Source organism: Lynx canadensis, chromosome A3, assembly GCF_007474595.2.
Source record: "Lynx canadensis isolate LIC74 chromosome A3, mLynCan4.pri.v2, whole genome shotgun sequence".
Classification (NCBI taxonomy): Eukaryota; Metazoa; Chordata; class Mammalia; order Carnivora; family Felidae; genus Lynx; species Lynx canadensis.
In genome coordinates, this window is record NC_044305.1 from 27,849,062 (window position 1) to 27,861,350 (window position 12,289).

Sequence of the window (12,289 nt, forward strand, 5' to 3'; positions counted from 1 at the left end):
GAGAGGCCATACTCTTCTGGCTGTGTGTGGACACCCATCTTATTCCATCCCTGGAAGCTTTTAAGTCTTAGTCTTGGAGTTTGGGTTTTGTTTTTAGGATATTTTCTAATCTGAAAGTTCTTGGTTCGTGATACAAAATTTAGAAACTTGAGAAAGTGTAAATAAAATAAAATTTATCTTGAGGTTACTAACCACTGTCAGTACGTTTATTTTCTACAGTATTGAGGTCTCCTTGTTTTTAGCTTTGTGTTCAACTCTTTTCAATATTGCCCTTGTAATATATTAGTCTGTGCCAAAGACCACTTTGAAATATCCCTCATGTTATGGTCTTGTGCGGGGATTTCCCCTGTCCTCCATACCTGGGAGTGCATTTGTGACCCCACGGGCATTCGGTTCCAGTCCCCAGGAGCCCAGGAGCCTGGCTGCTATGGGACTTGTGGTAATTGTCCCTTGTTTGTTTCAGGTGTGATCCCCTGGGCCCGTTTGCTGTCGGGGGAGAGGATCTGGACCCCTTTGGGTGAGTCCTGCCAGGGAGGGGGCAGCAACACAACTTACTCTTGTGACTTTTCAGGCTCAGCTCACCTTCTAATCTTAGAGCTTTTCGTCAGCCTTGCTTTGGGGTGAAGGAGGCTGCTGGTGCTGAGCGGCTGAGAAGTCACCGCCGCTGTTCCGCTCTGCCGTGCCTGCAGCAGTGAGGGAGAGCTCTGCTGGCGGGGTGGGGGAGGCGCCGAGCAAGCCAGCAGACAGCTCCCCTGTCATTAGCTGACCCCACTGGCCCTGGCGGAGGACAGCAGCCTCCCTTGGATGGAAGGGTTTCTCAGGTGCCGGCTGAGGAGCACATGGTGGGCGACAGACTGAAGGGCAGTTCAGGGCTCCTCAGCAGTCACCTCACTTGCTCAGGGGAGTCTCTGATCCCCAGTAGACTGTGTGTGTGGTTTCTGTCGTGCACCCAACAAAGTCACTACAGCCTAGCCAGGCCCTGTCTTCTCTGAATGCTTCCGGGTAGATTTCAACCTGTGCTGCAAAGCGACCCCAACTTGAGCACCTCATTTTTAGACAGTGGGAAATCGCATGAGCCTGAAGTTAAGCTTGAACAGTGGCCGCAAAGTTTGGGGAACATCAGCTCACACATCCTGCTTTGAGCACAGGAGGTCAGGTGCGTGGAACTCCATGAGGGACAGATGCTGTCAGGAGCCAGATTTGGGCAGTCGACGTGCAGTCCTAGATCACCCTGAGGCCCTCTCAGGAAACTGCAAGAAAGCCATCATCCGGAATTGTCCCAATGCCATTACTAGTCCTTAGACCTAAAATAGTGCCCTCCAGAACCTTATGATGGTTCTCCGTTGACCTTGGCAAGTTCTGGCACCTGTTCTTGATCAAGTTGTCCCCCTTGGATGTAGAACATGGCAGGGATCTCAGTTTTGTGGGTTCGGGCAGCCTGGAAAGCTGAAAGGGCAGGCCGTACATGCTGGGAAAGGTGTGCTCTTGGTGTTCCTGTTCTTGCCCACTTCCTGCTGACTCTCGGGCAACCATCCATCAGTGTCTGAGCTCTCCAGAGTACATATCCCAGGCATTTTTAGTCCACTCACCTCCTTCGCCTCTCCTCCAGCAGCTCCTTGCCCCACCTGCTTACCCACCTTTTCTTCTTGCCTCAGGTGTCGGAGAGGTGGCATGATCGTGGATCCCCTGAGATCTGGCTTCCCGAGAGCACTCATTGACCCATCCTCGGGCCTCCCAAACCGTCTTCCTCCAGGCGCTGTGCCCCCAGGAGCACGCTTTGACCCCTTTGGACCCATTGGGACCAGCCCGTCTGGGTAGGTACTCACTCAGGCCCGCTGAGAAATAGGGCCTGATGGCAGCTCAGCTCAGCTCAGCATTGTGGGAGCAAGCAGTCTGACTCTAGGTGCGGAGTCACCACTGGCTCCGTCATCCCTCACTGCCGAGGGAGTGGAGCCTCCTCCGGGCCCCATGCTTGAGGCCTCCCCAGAGCTCCCCAGCCCTCGGTGCCTCCCTTCCTCCAGCTCCCTCAGGGAGCACTCAGAGGAGGAGCTGCTCATACTCACTGAAGTTTAAGTCCATGTCAGGACGCTGGATTCTAATAGCAACACTTAGGGGTACATATTACTGTCCATATTGCATAGATGCAGAAATCAAGACCCTGGAAGATGAATTAACTTACCCAGGGTGGGAGAGTCAGGATCATGGCTGTAGAGCGTGTGCGTTTCAACCCCACAGAGCACCACGTCGTTCTGGAGGGCAGGCTCCCTCTGCTCAGGCCCCGTCTGCCTGTGCGCCCCTGGCCCCGCCATCACTCCCAACTCACCAGCCCCTCTTTCCATTCCAGACCTAACCCAGACCATCTCCCCCCGCCGGGCTACGATGATATGTACCTGTGAAGGCCTCAAGAATGTAACATCCCAGCCTTCCCTCCACTCTCCTGGAGCTGCCGCCGCTGGCCCCGTCAGCAGCCGTGTTCTTGCGGTCTGGGGGCGAGGGACTCTGCCCATGTGTTTGCAGGCTGGCTGGGATTGCCTCCCCACCCCCTGTCAGAGCCAAGGCACATGCTGCAGCTCTCCACCCGGCTGCGTATAGGTCCCAAAGAGCATTCTGTGTGTCTCTCTCACCACCAGCTCCCGCACACTTCTCAAGGGACACTCCGGCAACATATACCCTCGGCCCGATGCAGTCGCAGCTGCAGCGCTATAAGAACAGAACGCATTTTGGATGTTATTATAAGAACCAAATGTCAATACAAAAATCATGTTGCCAGGCTCCCACTCTTCTTTTCTGCGCAGCTCCTTCCATTTCTGAGACTTTAGAGTTGAAATCTTTCTGGGGCCAAATGACTCTTTTCCTACCCAGGGCCTGTTCTTGCTTCTCAGACACCTTCCCTTCATAAATTGCTTTTTGCCGTGTGGCTACACAGACGAAAATGAGAGACTAGAAAGCCCCATAGGCCGCATAGGCCACAAGGAAGACTTTCACAGGGGCAGGCACATCGCAGAGAGACTGCGTCATGCGGAGGGCAGAATCCTCCAGTCCTGCTTGCCCGCACAGACCTGAAGGCTGATCTCATTTTTGCCACTAACTTACCGAGTTGACCCTAAGCAGGGCTCTCCCTTCCCAGGGCTTTCCTGCTGCCCTGGGAGGTGCCCTTCCTACTCTACAACATTCTGATGCCTGCCTCTGTGTGTGGCCACCTCTCGGAACTGGGCAAAGGAAAAGAATGAATTTTTGACGCTTTGTGTGGTGCTTACCTACAGGGTAACTCCGTACCCCTTGGGGCCCACGCAAGAAAAGCACAGGAGCACGGGCTCCATCTGAGTGTGGTATTGAACCCCCATAGGAGCAGGGAGCCCAGCCTCTGGAAGCCAGTGGCTGGGGTGGATGGAGGAGCTAGTGAAGCAGGAAACAAGCCAGGAGGGCCTTTCACCCCCAGGGAGCCCCAGCCTCCAGAAGCCTGTGTCCTCTGTCCAGGCCCACCTGACCTCTGGTGTTCTCCGGATTCTTTTCAGCCCGAGGCCTGACATACACGGTCAGTGATGAGCCCCCCCTGTGCTGGAGTGGAGAGAGCACCATAGAGCACCAGGCCCAGAGGCAAGAGATCAAGGCACTAGGCACTTTCCCTCCAAGGCTAGCATTGCATCCATGGATGGGCCTTTCTGCTTCTCAGATCCTTGGGTTCTTTCTCCTAAATGAGGACACATTATTTATCTGTGGGCACAGGGTAGGCTACCAGAGCCTTCCTGAGGTGTCTGCTAATATGCTGTAGCCTGGAACTGCCTGAGAGGGGGTTAAGGGTACCCTCGGCTGGGGCTTGAGTGGGGAGGCCAGCATGAGCAGGCGCCCTGGCCATTTCTGGGAGACCCCATCTCAAGCACTGATTTAGTGAAGACCGCCTTGAAGCCTTTAGCCTTCTTCCTTAAGGGCCTACAAATGGGTGGAGTGTTTTTGTTTTCGAATTGGGTCATGCTGGCTACGGAAAGGACTTGGGGCAGTTCGGTCACATAAGCATCCTTCATTATAAAAGGAAGCATTAAAGGAACATCACACTAGAAACCATCAGACGAGCAGGGAAGCAGATCACTTTTAGATCTGTGATTTAAGGAAAAGAGGATTCAAACAATAAATTTGGCACTTGGTTTTTCTAGTAGCACAGGTTGAAAGGATAGTCCTATACATAATTGTTTTCTGAAAACAGAAACTTCAGTGATTCTCATCTGCAGAATGAGCCATTTTTTGCGTGGGTCTCCTTGTATCAAGGACACTGAGGAACATCGTGTCTTAGTTCTGTGGGGGGAAGTGAATGGGGCCTTCAGGAACTTCCACGTCATGCTGTCAGTGTTTGTTGTAGTCTAGGCCACTTCCTCCTTCCAGCCAGGAGTAAGTACCAGGCCGAGCGGGAACGGTTCCAGGGTATGCCTTGTGGAAAGGTGGGATCCTTAACAATAAAAATCAGCACTTAATAACCTGTTCCTTTTTTTTAAATTAAAAAAAAAAAAACAGCTTTATTGAGATATACCCACATGTACCCATGAAGTTTACCTTTTTCTTTTTTTAATCTATTTATTTATTTATTTTTTTTTTTCTTTCAACGTTTTATTTATTTTTGGGACAGAGAGAGACAGAGCATGAACGGGGGAGGGGCAGAGAGAGAGGGAGACACAGAATCGGAAACAGGCTCCAGGCTCCGAGCCATCAGCCCAGAGCCTGACCGGGGCTCGAACTCACGGACCGCGAGATCGTGACCGGCTGAAGTCGGACGCTTAACCGACTGCGCCACCCAGGCGCCCCTTTAATCTTTATTTTTGAGAGAGAGAGACACAGAGACAGAGCATGAGCAGGGGAGGGGCAGGGAGAGAGGGAGTCACAGAATCCAAAGCAGGCTCCAGGCTCTGAGCTGTCAGCACAGAAACGTGGGGCTCGAACCCACGAACTATGAGATCATGACCTGAGCCGAAGTCGGCTGCTTAACCGACGGAGCCACCCGGGCGCCCCACAGTTTACCTTTTAAAAGTGTGCAATTCAGTGGTTTTTACTATATTCACAGTGTTGTGCATCCATCACCACATCTAACTCCCGGACATTTTCGCCACCTCAAAAAAAAAAAAAAGGAACCCTGTACCTATTAACAGTCCCTCCCATTGCCCCGCTCCTGGCCTCAGGCAACCACTAGTCTGTTTTGTCTCTAAAGATTTGCCTGTTCTGGGGCGCCTGGGTGGCGCAGTCGGTTAAGCGTCCGACTTCAGCCAGGTCACGATCTCGCGGTCCGTGAGTTCGAGCCCCACGTCGGCTCTGGGCTGATGGCTCAGAGCCTGGAGCCTGTTTCCGATTCTGTGTCTCCCTCTCTCTCTGCGCCTCCCCCGTTCATGCTCTGTCTCTCTCTGTCTCAAAAATAATAAACGTTAAAAAAAAAAAATTTATGGGGCGCCTGGGTGGCGCAGTCGTTAAGCGTCCGACTTCAGCCAGGTCACGATCTCGTGGTCCATGAGTTCGAGCCCCGCGTCAGGCTCTGGGCTGATGGCTCAGAGCCTGGAGCCTGTTTCCGATTCTGTGTCTCCCTCTCTCTCTGCCCCTCCCCCGTTCATGCTCTGTCTCTCTCTGTCCCAAAAATAAATAAACGTTGAAAAAAAAAAAATAAAAAAAAAAAAAAATTTAAAGATTTGCCTGTTCTGGACACTTCTCACAGGGACAGTCATACGGCACGTGGCCTTTTGTGTCTGGCTTCTTTTCACTGACATCTTCAAGGTTCCTCCATGTTGTAGCGTGTGTCACTGCTGCATTCCTTTTCTGGCTGAAGAATACCGCTGTGTGGACAGAAACCCCATTCTCTCTTTCTTTCTTTCTTTCTTTCTTTCTCTTCTTTTCTTTCTTTCTTTTTAAATATAGTGTATTGTCAAGTTCACGCACATACAGTGCGTGAAGTGTGCTCTGTTTTGGGGGTAGATTCCCGTGGTTCATCGCTCCCATACAACACCCCGTGCGTATCCCAACAAGTGCCCTCCTCACTGCCCATCAACCCGTTTCCCCCCTCCCCACCCATCAACCCTCGGCTTGTGCTCTATTGCAGAGTCTCTTATGTATATCCCTCCTTTCCGTATCCACTTCTCAGTTACCGGACAGGTGTTGGGTTGTTGCGCACTTTTGTGCTGCCGTGGACATCTGTGCTACAGGTCTTGCGTAGACTAGGGTTTCATTCCTCCTGGGTATATGCCTAGGAGTGGGATTGCTGGATCGCATCATAATCGGTAACTTTTTGAAGAACTGCTAGACTTTTCAAACTGGCCACACCACTTTACGTTCCCACCAGCGGGTGCGAAGCTTCTCGTTTTTCCACATCCTCGCCAGTGCCTGTCAGTCTTCCTGCATGTAGCCATCCTAGTAGGTGTGAGGTGTTTTTTGGCTTAGCTTTAAGAAAAAGAACTTGACCTGGGACTGATGCGAGAGAGACCAGAACCAGTCACCTCAGGGGAGCAAGACCATGGCTTTGGTCATCGCCACCTTGGGGTGACCATGGCTGGTGAGCCACAAAGGGATTGGGTTTGAGTTGGGAAGGTTCTGGTCAGGATGCTGGTACAGGATGGGTCCGGCGTAGAGGGGAGTTTCCAAGTCTGGTGCAGTTCATGGCACCACTCTTGCTTGGTTTGAAATTCCGTGTTTGCCCGATGGCTTACAAGGAGAATAAAGTTGGATTCCAAATCCTCATCTTCTGGTGGCAGGCCATAGACCACTTCTGTACTGTCTTCGCAATCCCCACAGCCCCATCTTCTCTTCCCTTGCCTTGTTTCCTTCCCAGTTCTTGGAGCTGGCTGTGATTCCCTTTGCTTCTGTCTACTCCGTGTCCTGTGTCTGCGTTGTTGGCCAGGGTACAGAGGAGTACCACAGCCACCCTTCCCCAGTTTGCTCGAGCCTCGCGGTCTCCTGAGGCGCTTGCTCAAAGTACACGGTATGTCCTGGCGCCGACCCACACCTTTATCCAGATCTCCAGGGTCGGGCTTTTAAATCTGTTGGTCATGGGTTCCTCAGATTCATATGATCACGTAAGTTTGAGAACTCTCCAGGAGGGAAGACTAGATCCTTGCTACTCAAACCAGCTGCACCAGCAGCATCACGTGGGAACTTGTGAGAAATGCAGAGTCCCGGGGGCCCTACCCAGACTTGGTAAATGAGGATCTGCATTTTAACAAATTCACCGGGTGATTCATGTGCACATTGAACGTTTGAGACACTCTTTGTACGCTCTTTCTGTCTTTTCCTTTTACCTGGCCGTCAGGTGCAAAGAATTCAGCCAGTCTTCTTGGTTCGTGACACACTATGACTAAGGCACGCAAGAATTCCCCTCGTTTTGTTTGTCAGGTTTTACCCCGATACCCACTTCCGTTCCCTTGCTTCCCGTGGGTCACTCACATGTGTTTCACATATGTTTCTAAAACTGCATGTACCCTTGTAAAATGGCATATATCTTCAAGTCATAATAACCACAATAAGGTAGTATCCTCATTGTCTAGGCCAGAAAAAGAGGGTTTGGAAAGGTCCAGTAAGCTTGGCTTCCTCAAAGCCAAGCAGGAGTCTAAGAATCAGGCTGGCATGGATGTGAGTCACAGACTTCCCTCTGCCGGTGCGTGGCTTTATCTGCAAAATGCACATTACCTGCACCTCCAGGACTGTTACAAGGTCCGACCAAATAGTGTGTCTTAACAAACACACAGTTGGAGCTCAGGAGGCCATGTGGATAGATAAGGCCTCATGAGGGCTCAAGGATGAGGCTGTCCTCCAGTGCACACAACAAGCACTTACCCGGTGCCCATGGCGTGCTTGGCTTTTCTTAGCCACCACTCTAGCCACCCCAAGGTAAACACTGTTGGCACTGGTTGAAGGTGCTAGGCTTTGCCCCTCTAGGGATGGCAGAACCATGATGGGAACCTGGGTCGGCCTGGTTCTAAAGCCAGTGCTCTTCTCGTAGAACTGCCTTCCCCAGGTCCCCATGCCCTCTTCAGGGAAAGAGCATGGGTCTCTGTGCAAAACCCATTCCTGAAGCTGGAAAATCAAGTCAGGACTTGTATGAGAAAGGAACAATGCAGCACAATCCCGGGGATGTTCTAAGACTCCCAAGTCTGCGATGTGTATCTTGTGTTCCTGAGCACATCCACCTACAGGCCACAGGGCCCAGAGCGCCCAGGTTAGGAGCGTCAGAAGTTACCCAACCCGACCCCCATTTCAGAGGAAGAAACAAGCCTGTGAAGCCCCTCTGTGAGCGTGAGCTCCTAAGAGGCCTCACCAGGCCCCAGAGATGGGCTTGGAGTCTGCACAGGGCTGTCCCCTGGCCCCAAGTGATGCTCACCTCTACCTTCCAAGTTGAGTAGGATAGAAGCTACTCTCCTCATTAAGCAGTTGAAAAAGCAGGTCTGGAGCAGTTGAGTGACTTTCCCAAGGCCTCACAGACCACAGAAATCGTAGCGCCACTAAAAACTGCCCCAAACAGTCATGTTGGTCCCCGAGACAAAAGATGAATCTCCTTCCCTTTCACCCTCTCCCCTCAGCTGGTCTGAGCGATGGAGGAAGGTACGGTCCAGGTTCAGCACCCTGGTCAGCACCAACCTTCTCTGCCGCTGCCTTTGGGCCAGGGTATCCCTGCATCGTGTCTGCTACTCTCCAATCCAGGATGGCCCACTCTTGGGGCAGGCAGGCAGGCATCCCTAAGAGAAAAGGACCTGGACTTGGGTGTCCTGCCTCCAAGACACAGCCCCGCCCTGCCGCTCTTCTTCAGTTAGAATCACAGGACCGCAGTTTCATCCTGTAGGCTGCTTGGTTCCCAGGACAGAAATTCAAGTGAGAAGCCTATGCCTATGCAGAAGAGAAGACAAGCAGGGCCCTGAGCCATGATGATCCTGGGCAAGTCCTACCCCCCTATGGCTTCCCCACCTGTAAAATGGGGCTGAAGGTGGAGCTGTCTCCAAGATCTTGTCCAGCTGTGAGATTCCATGATTCTAAGTGGGCCATGGGCCTGGCCGAGTTCAGTACTCCCCCACCTGCCCTCTGCCTCCTCCCCACAGAGCTCCCCAACACAAACCACAGGCCTCGAAGTGGCAGCCCATGGCCCAGATCTGCCCCCACACAAGCTCTGGCCTGCATGTTATTAAACTTAATACGAGGCATGATGGCATACTACTAAATCTGAGTCTTGACTCTGCTGTGTACCAGCCTGTGTGGCAGCGGACAAGTCACTTAACCTCAGCTTCCCCATCTGTAAAACGGATAGTAATGATAGCACCTACTTGCAAGGTGTCGTGAGGTTTAAATGAGCTACTAGTTGTAAATGCTTAGAAGAGCACCTGGCAGAGAGAGACCATCATGAGATGTCACTTACAAACGAATGACCCGTGTGTGTAATGCGTAACTGGTTCATTGACATGTACAGACACAAAGAGTTTTCTCTCATTCAGCTGACCTCTGTCAGTGCCCCCTTTCTCATCTGTGCATCATGGCCCAAGCAAGAACTCATCCCTTTGATTCTCCAGCTTGGTCCAGTCCCAGCTAGAACTTTCCAACTCACATCCAGTTCCAGGAGGTCTCCCGCTGACCCTCTTTTGGACCTTTGCTGCTCCTCTGTGGCAGGGCAAAGGAGAAGGAAAACAGCAAAGTTATCTCTTCGCTGGCAGTGATGGGGATGGGGTGGGGGGAGGTACTCTTGCTCTGATTCACACTGGCTGGCTTGGGCGGGCTTTTTGATGCCGGGGTCCCCAGTAGACAGCAGGTGTAATTTTGTGAAGTGCCAGGAGCTTTGTTCTGGACCCTCAGAGAGAGTGGGGGCTTATCTAGTCCACCAGAAGCTCACAGCCCAGTTGCTTCTTGAGTTACCATTCGGGCTGCACAGCCACCTGTGCCCAAGCAGCTCCAGCCTCCTCTCACTTCCGTGCACAAACACTTGGGGCCCCTCGAGCCACGGGGTCCTCCATGTGCCTAGAGTTCAGGGCCTCAGAACACCAGGAGGGAAGGCAGCACTGCCCTTCATCCTCCCTGATCCCCAGCACCGCTGTCCCTTCAAGCCAGCACAGGCCACGTCTGTGGCCTCCCACATCAGAAATTCTCCAGTCAGAAACAGATCTCATCCCCTTGTTCACAAATACCCCAGAGTTCCAGGGGACGCATTTCGAGCCCTCTCAAGAGTACTCTCCTTAGGTTTTTCATCTATTCGGTGCCGTATCTCCAAACCCTAGCAGAGAATTGGGGCGCAAATCTGTTGAAAGACTGAACGAAGGATCCTCGGATGGCCAGCGCTCAGGTGGTCTGCAGGCCTTGCCCTTCAAACCTCCAGCCAAGAGGCAGAGGTCTGTCCACTTCTGGAGGACGCAGCCATCTGAGTGACTGGGCAGGGGCGAGGGGCGGATATCTGGGCCCCGCAGTCGACATCTTACCAGACACTTCCGTGGCCTCAGTTTTGGCCTGTGACAGATATGTGACATTCCCCAGGCCGTGGGATAATCCCCATCGGCATCCTTTTACCCACAATGTCCAGATGTCCAGCTGCTCGTGGAAGATCAGGAGCTCTGGCGAGCATGAGCCCCTCCACCACAGGGCACTGGGCAGCCAGAGCTGAAGCAAGCACCCCTTTAATCCTGCCCTGACTGTCCACAGCCACCTGCTTCCCTCGTGAATGTGACCTGCTGAGCCCTGCAGGCATGGGCACCGGGCCCTGCGTTCATTTTTGATGGGAGAGGGTGGGGACTCTCAGGAGGTGAGTTTGGAATAGTGACAACTCGCCTGTGGGCCCCTAACCCCCACGAGTGGCTTCACTGAAAGGAGATGTGGACACAGAGAAAGGAGTCAAAGAGGAGAACAGGGAGGTTGGAGGAAGAGAAGAGCTGGGAGTGGCAAGGACATGGCCCTTCCTGAATGCCCTTGACGCTGAGTCGGTATGGGCCTCCAGGGAAGAGGTTGGCATGGCAGCCCCTCCTTCCCCTACCCTCCCTGCTCCCCCCGGGGCCGGCTTTCCTACCAGAAGATCCTTCTACTCCTGAACCTCCCCTTAGGCCCAGGAGAGCGGCAGCCTCCACCTCGAGGTCATGTCCTCTTGCTACAGCTGGAGACCACAGTCCCACGGACTGGCCTCCCCAGTGCCAGTGTCGTCCCTATAATACATCTGCCATCAGAAGAGTCTTCCTGCCACACACATCTGACGGTTGGCAGTGAGCTCTCACCATGTCCCGGACCCCGTGCTATGCCCTATACCAGTGTGAACCCAGAGTCCTCTTAACGACCTTGTGGGTGGAGGACTGCGGTCATCCCCACCAAGACACACATGCCCGCCAGCGTGCCTCGTCTCAACACCCCAGCGTAGACCCTACAGACCCTTCCCCCACACCCCCCTCCCCGCTAAACCCTGCGCTTTCTATGCCACTGAGCCCCTGATCATGCTGTTCCCCTGCCCAGTATACCTTTCCTGCTCCCCGCATCAGATAACTGTCCTCATGTCAGACGCTGCCTCACTGTTTACGATTCCTACTAGTCATCATCAAAAGGCTTCCAGGAAGGCCTTTCCTGACCCCCAACTCAGTCAGATACTTTCTCTGCACACTCACACGTGTAGCCTGATGTGCACTGTCCTGTTGCCCCAGGCATTCTGTGACTAACTCAGGGGCAGGGGCTGTGTGTTCCTGCAGTGCCTTGCCCAGGGAAGAGTGCTGATTAGATGTGTGAATGAATGAATGAATGAATGGGAATAGCTAATAGTATTGAGTAATTATGGAGTGCCAGGCACTGGGCTAAGTGCTTTACAGGTATCTCATTCACTGCTGACCATGCCTTCCCGGGGAAGGTGCTGTTATTAGCATCCCTGGTCTACAGAGGAAGAAACAGAGGCTCAGGCACATTAGGCATCTAACCAGGCATCCAGGCAGTCGGACTCCAAGCCAGTTCCCATTATCTTACCTGATGGACCATCCTCAGTCGGCCCCCTCCAAGAGGGCCCCCCCCCCCCCCCCGCCGTCTCAGACCTCTGAAATTTGAGTAGGGACAAAGCTCAGAAGTGCTTGGCCTCCTGGGAGAAGGAGGGCGGTAATCCTGCCACCTGGGGCACCATTCAGATATCCTGGGGCTTCTCATTTGCTCGTGATGACCTGACCCAGGAAGAGGAATGACCTGGGAAGAGGGTATTTGGGCCAAAGACCAGAAGATACAGAGGCCAGGCTCTGGCGATTGGGACATTGGCTCTCCTAAGAATGGGGGTTGGAAGCTGGGGGAGTCTCTTGATTCAATCCTACCCAACTCTACTATGCTCCATCCCTAATGA

General features: G+C 53.0%; 1 protein-coding gene across 1 annotated transcript in view; it reads left to right on the top strand.

The window, feature by feature from the left end:
• PSMF1 (proteasome inhibitor subunit 1) overlaps positions 1 to 2,777 on the top strand; it is a 42,216-nt gene extending 39,439 nt beyond the window's left edge. The window contains exons 6-8 of the mRNA XM_030309889.2: positions 464 to 517; positions 1,656 to 1,814; positions 2,345 to 2,777. Of these exons, the coding sequence (XP_030165749.1) occupies positions 464 to 517; positions 1,656 to 1,814; positions 2,345 to 2,396 (265 nt within the window). The 3' untranslated portion in view covers positions 2,397 to 2,777. The remainder of the gene's footprint in view (positions 1 to 463; positions 518 to 1,655; positions 1,815 to 2,344) is intronic.
• The last annotated feature ends 9,512 nt before the right edge of the window (positions 2,778 to 12,289 follow it).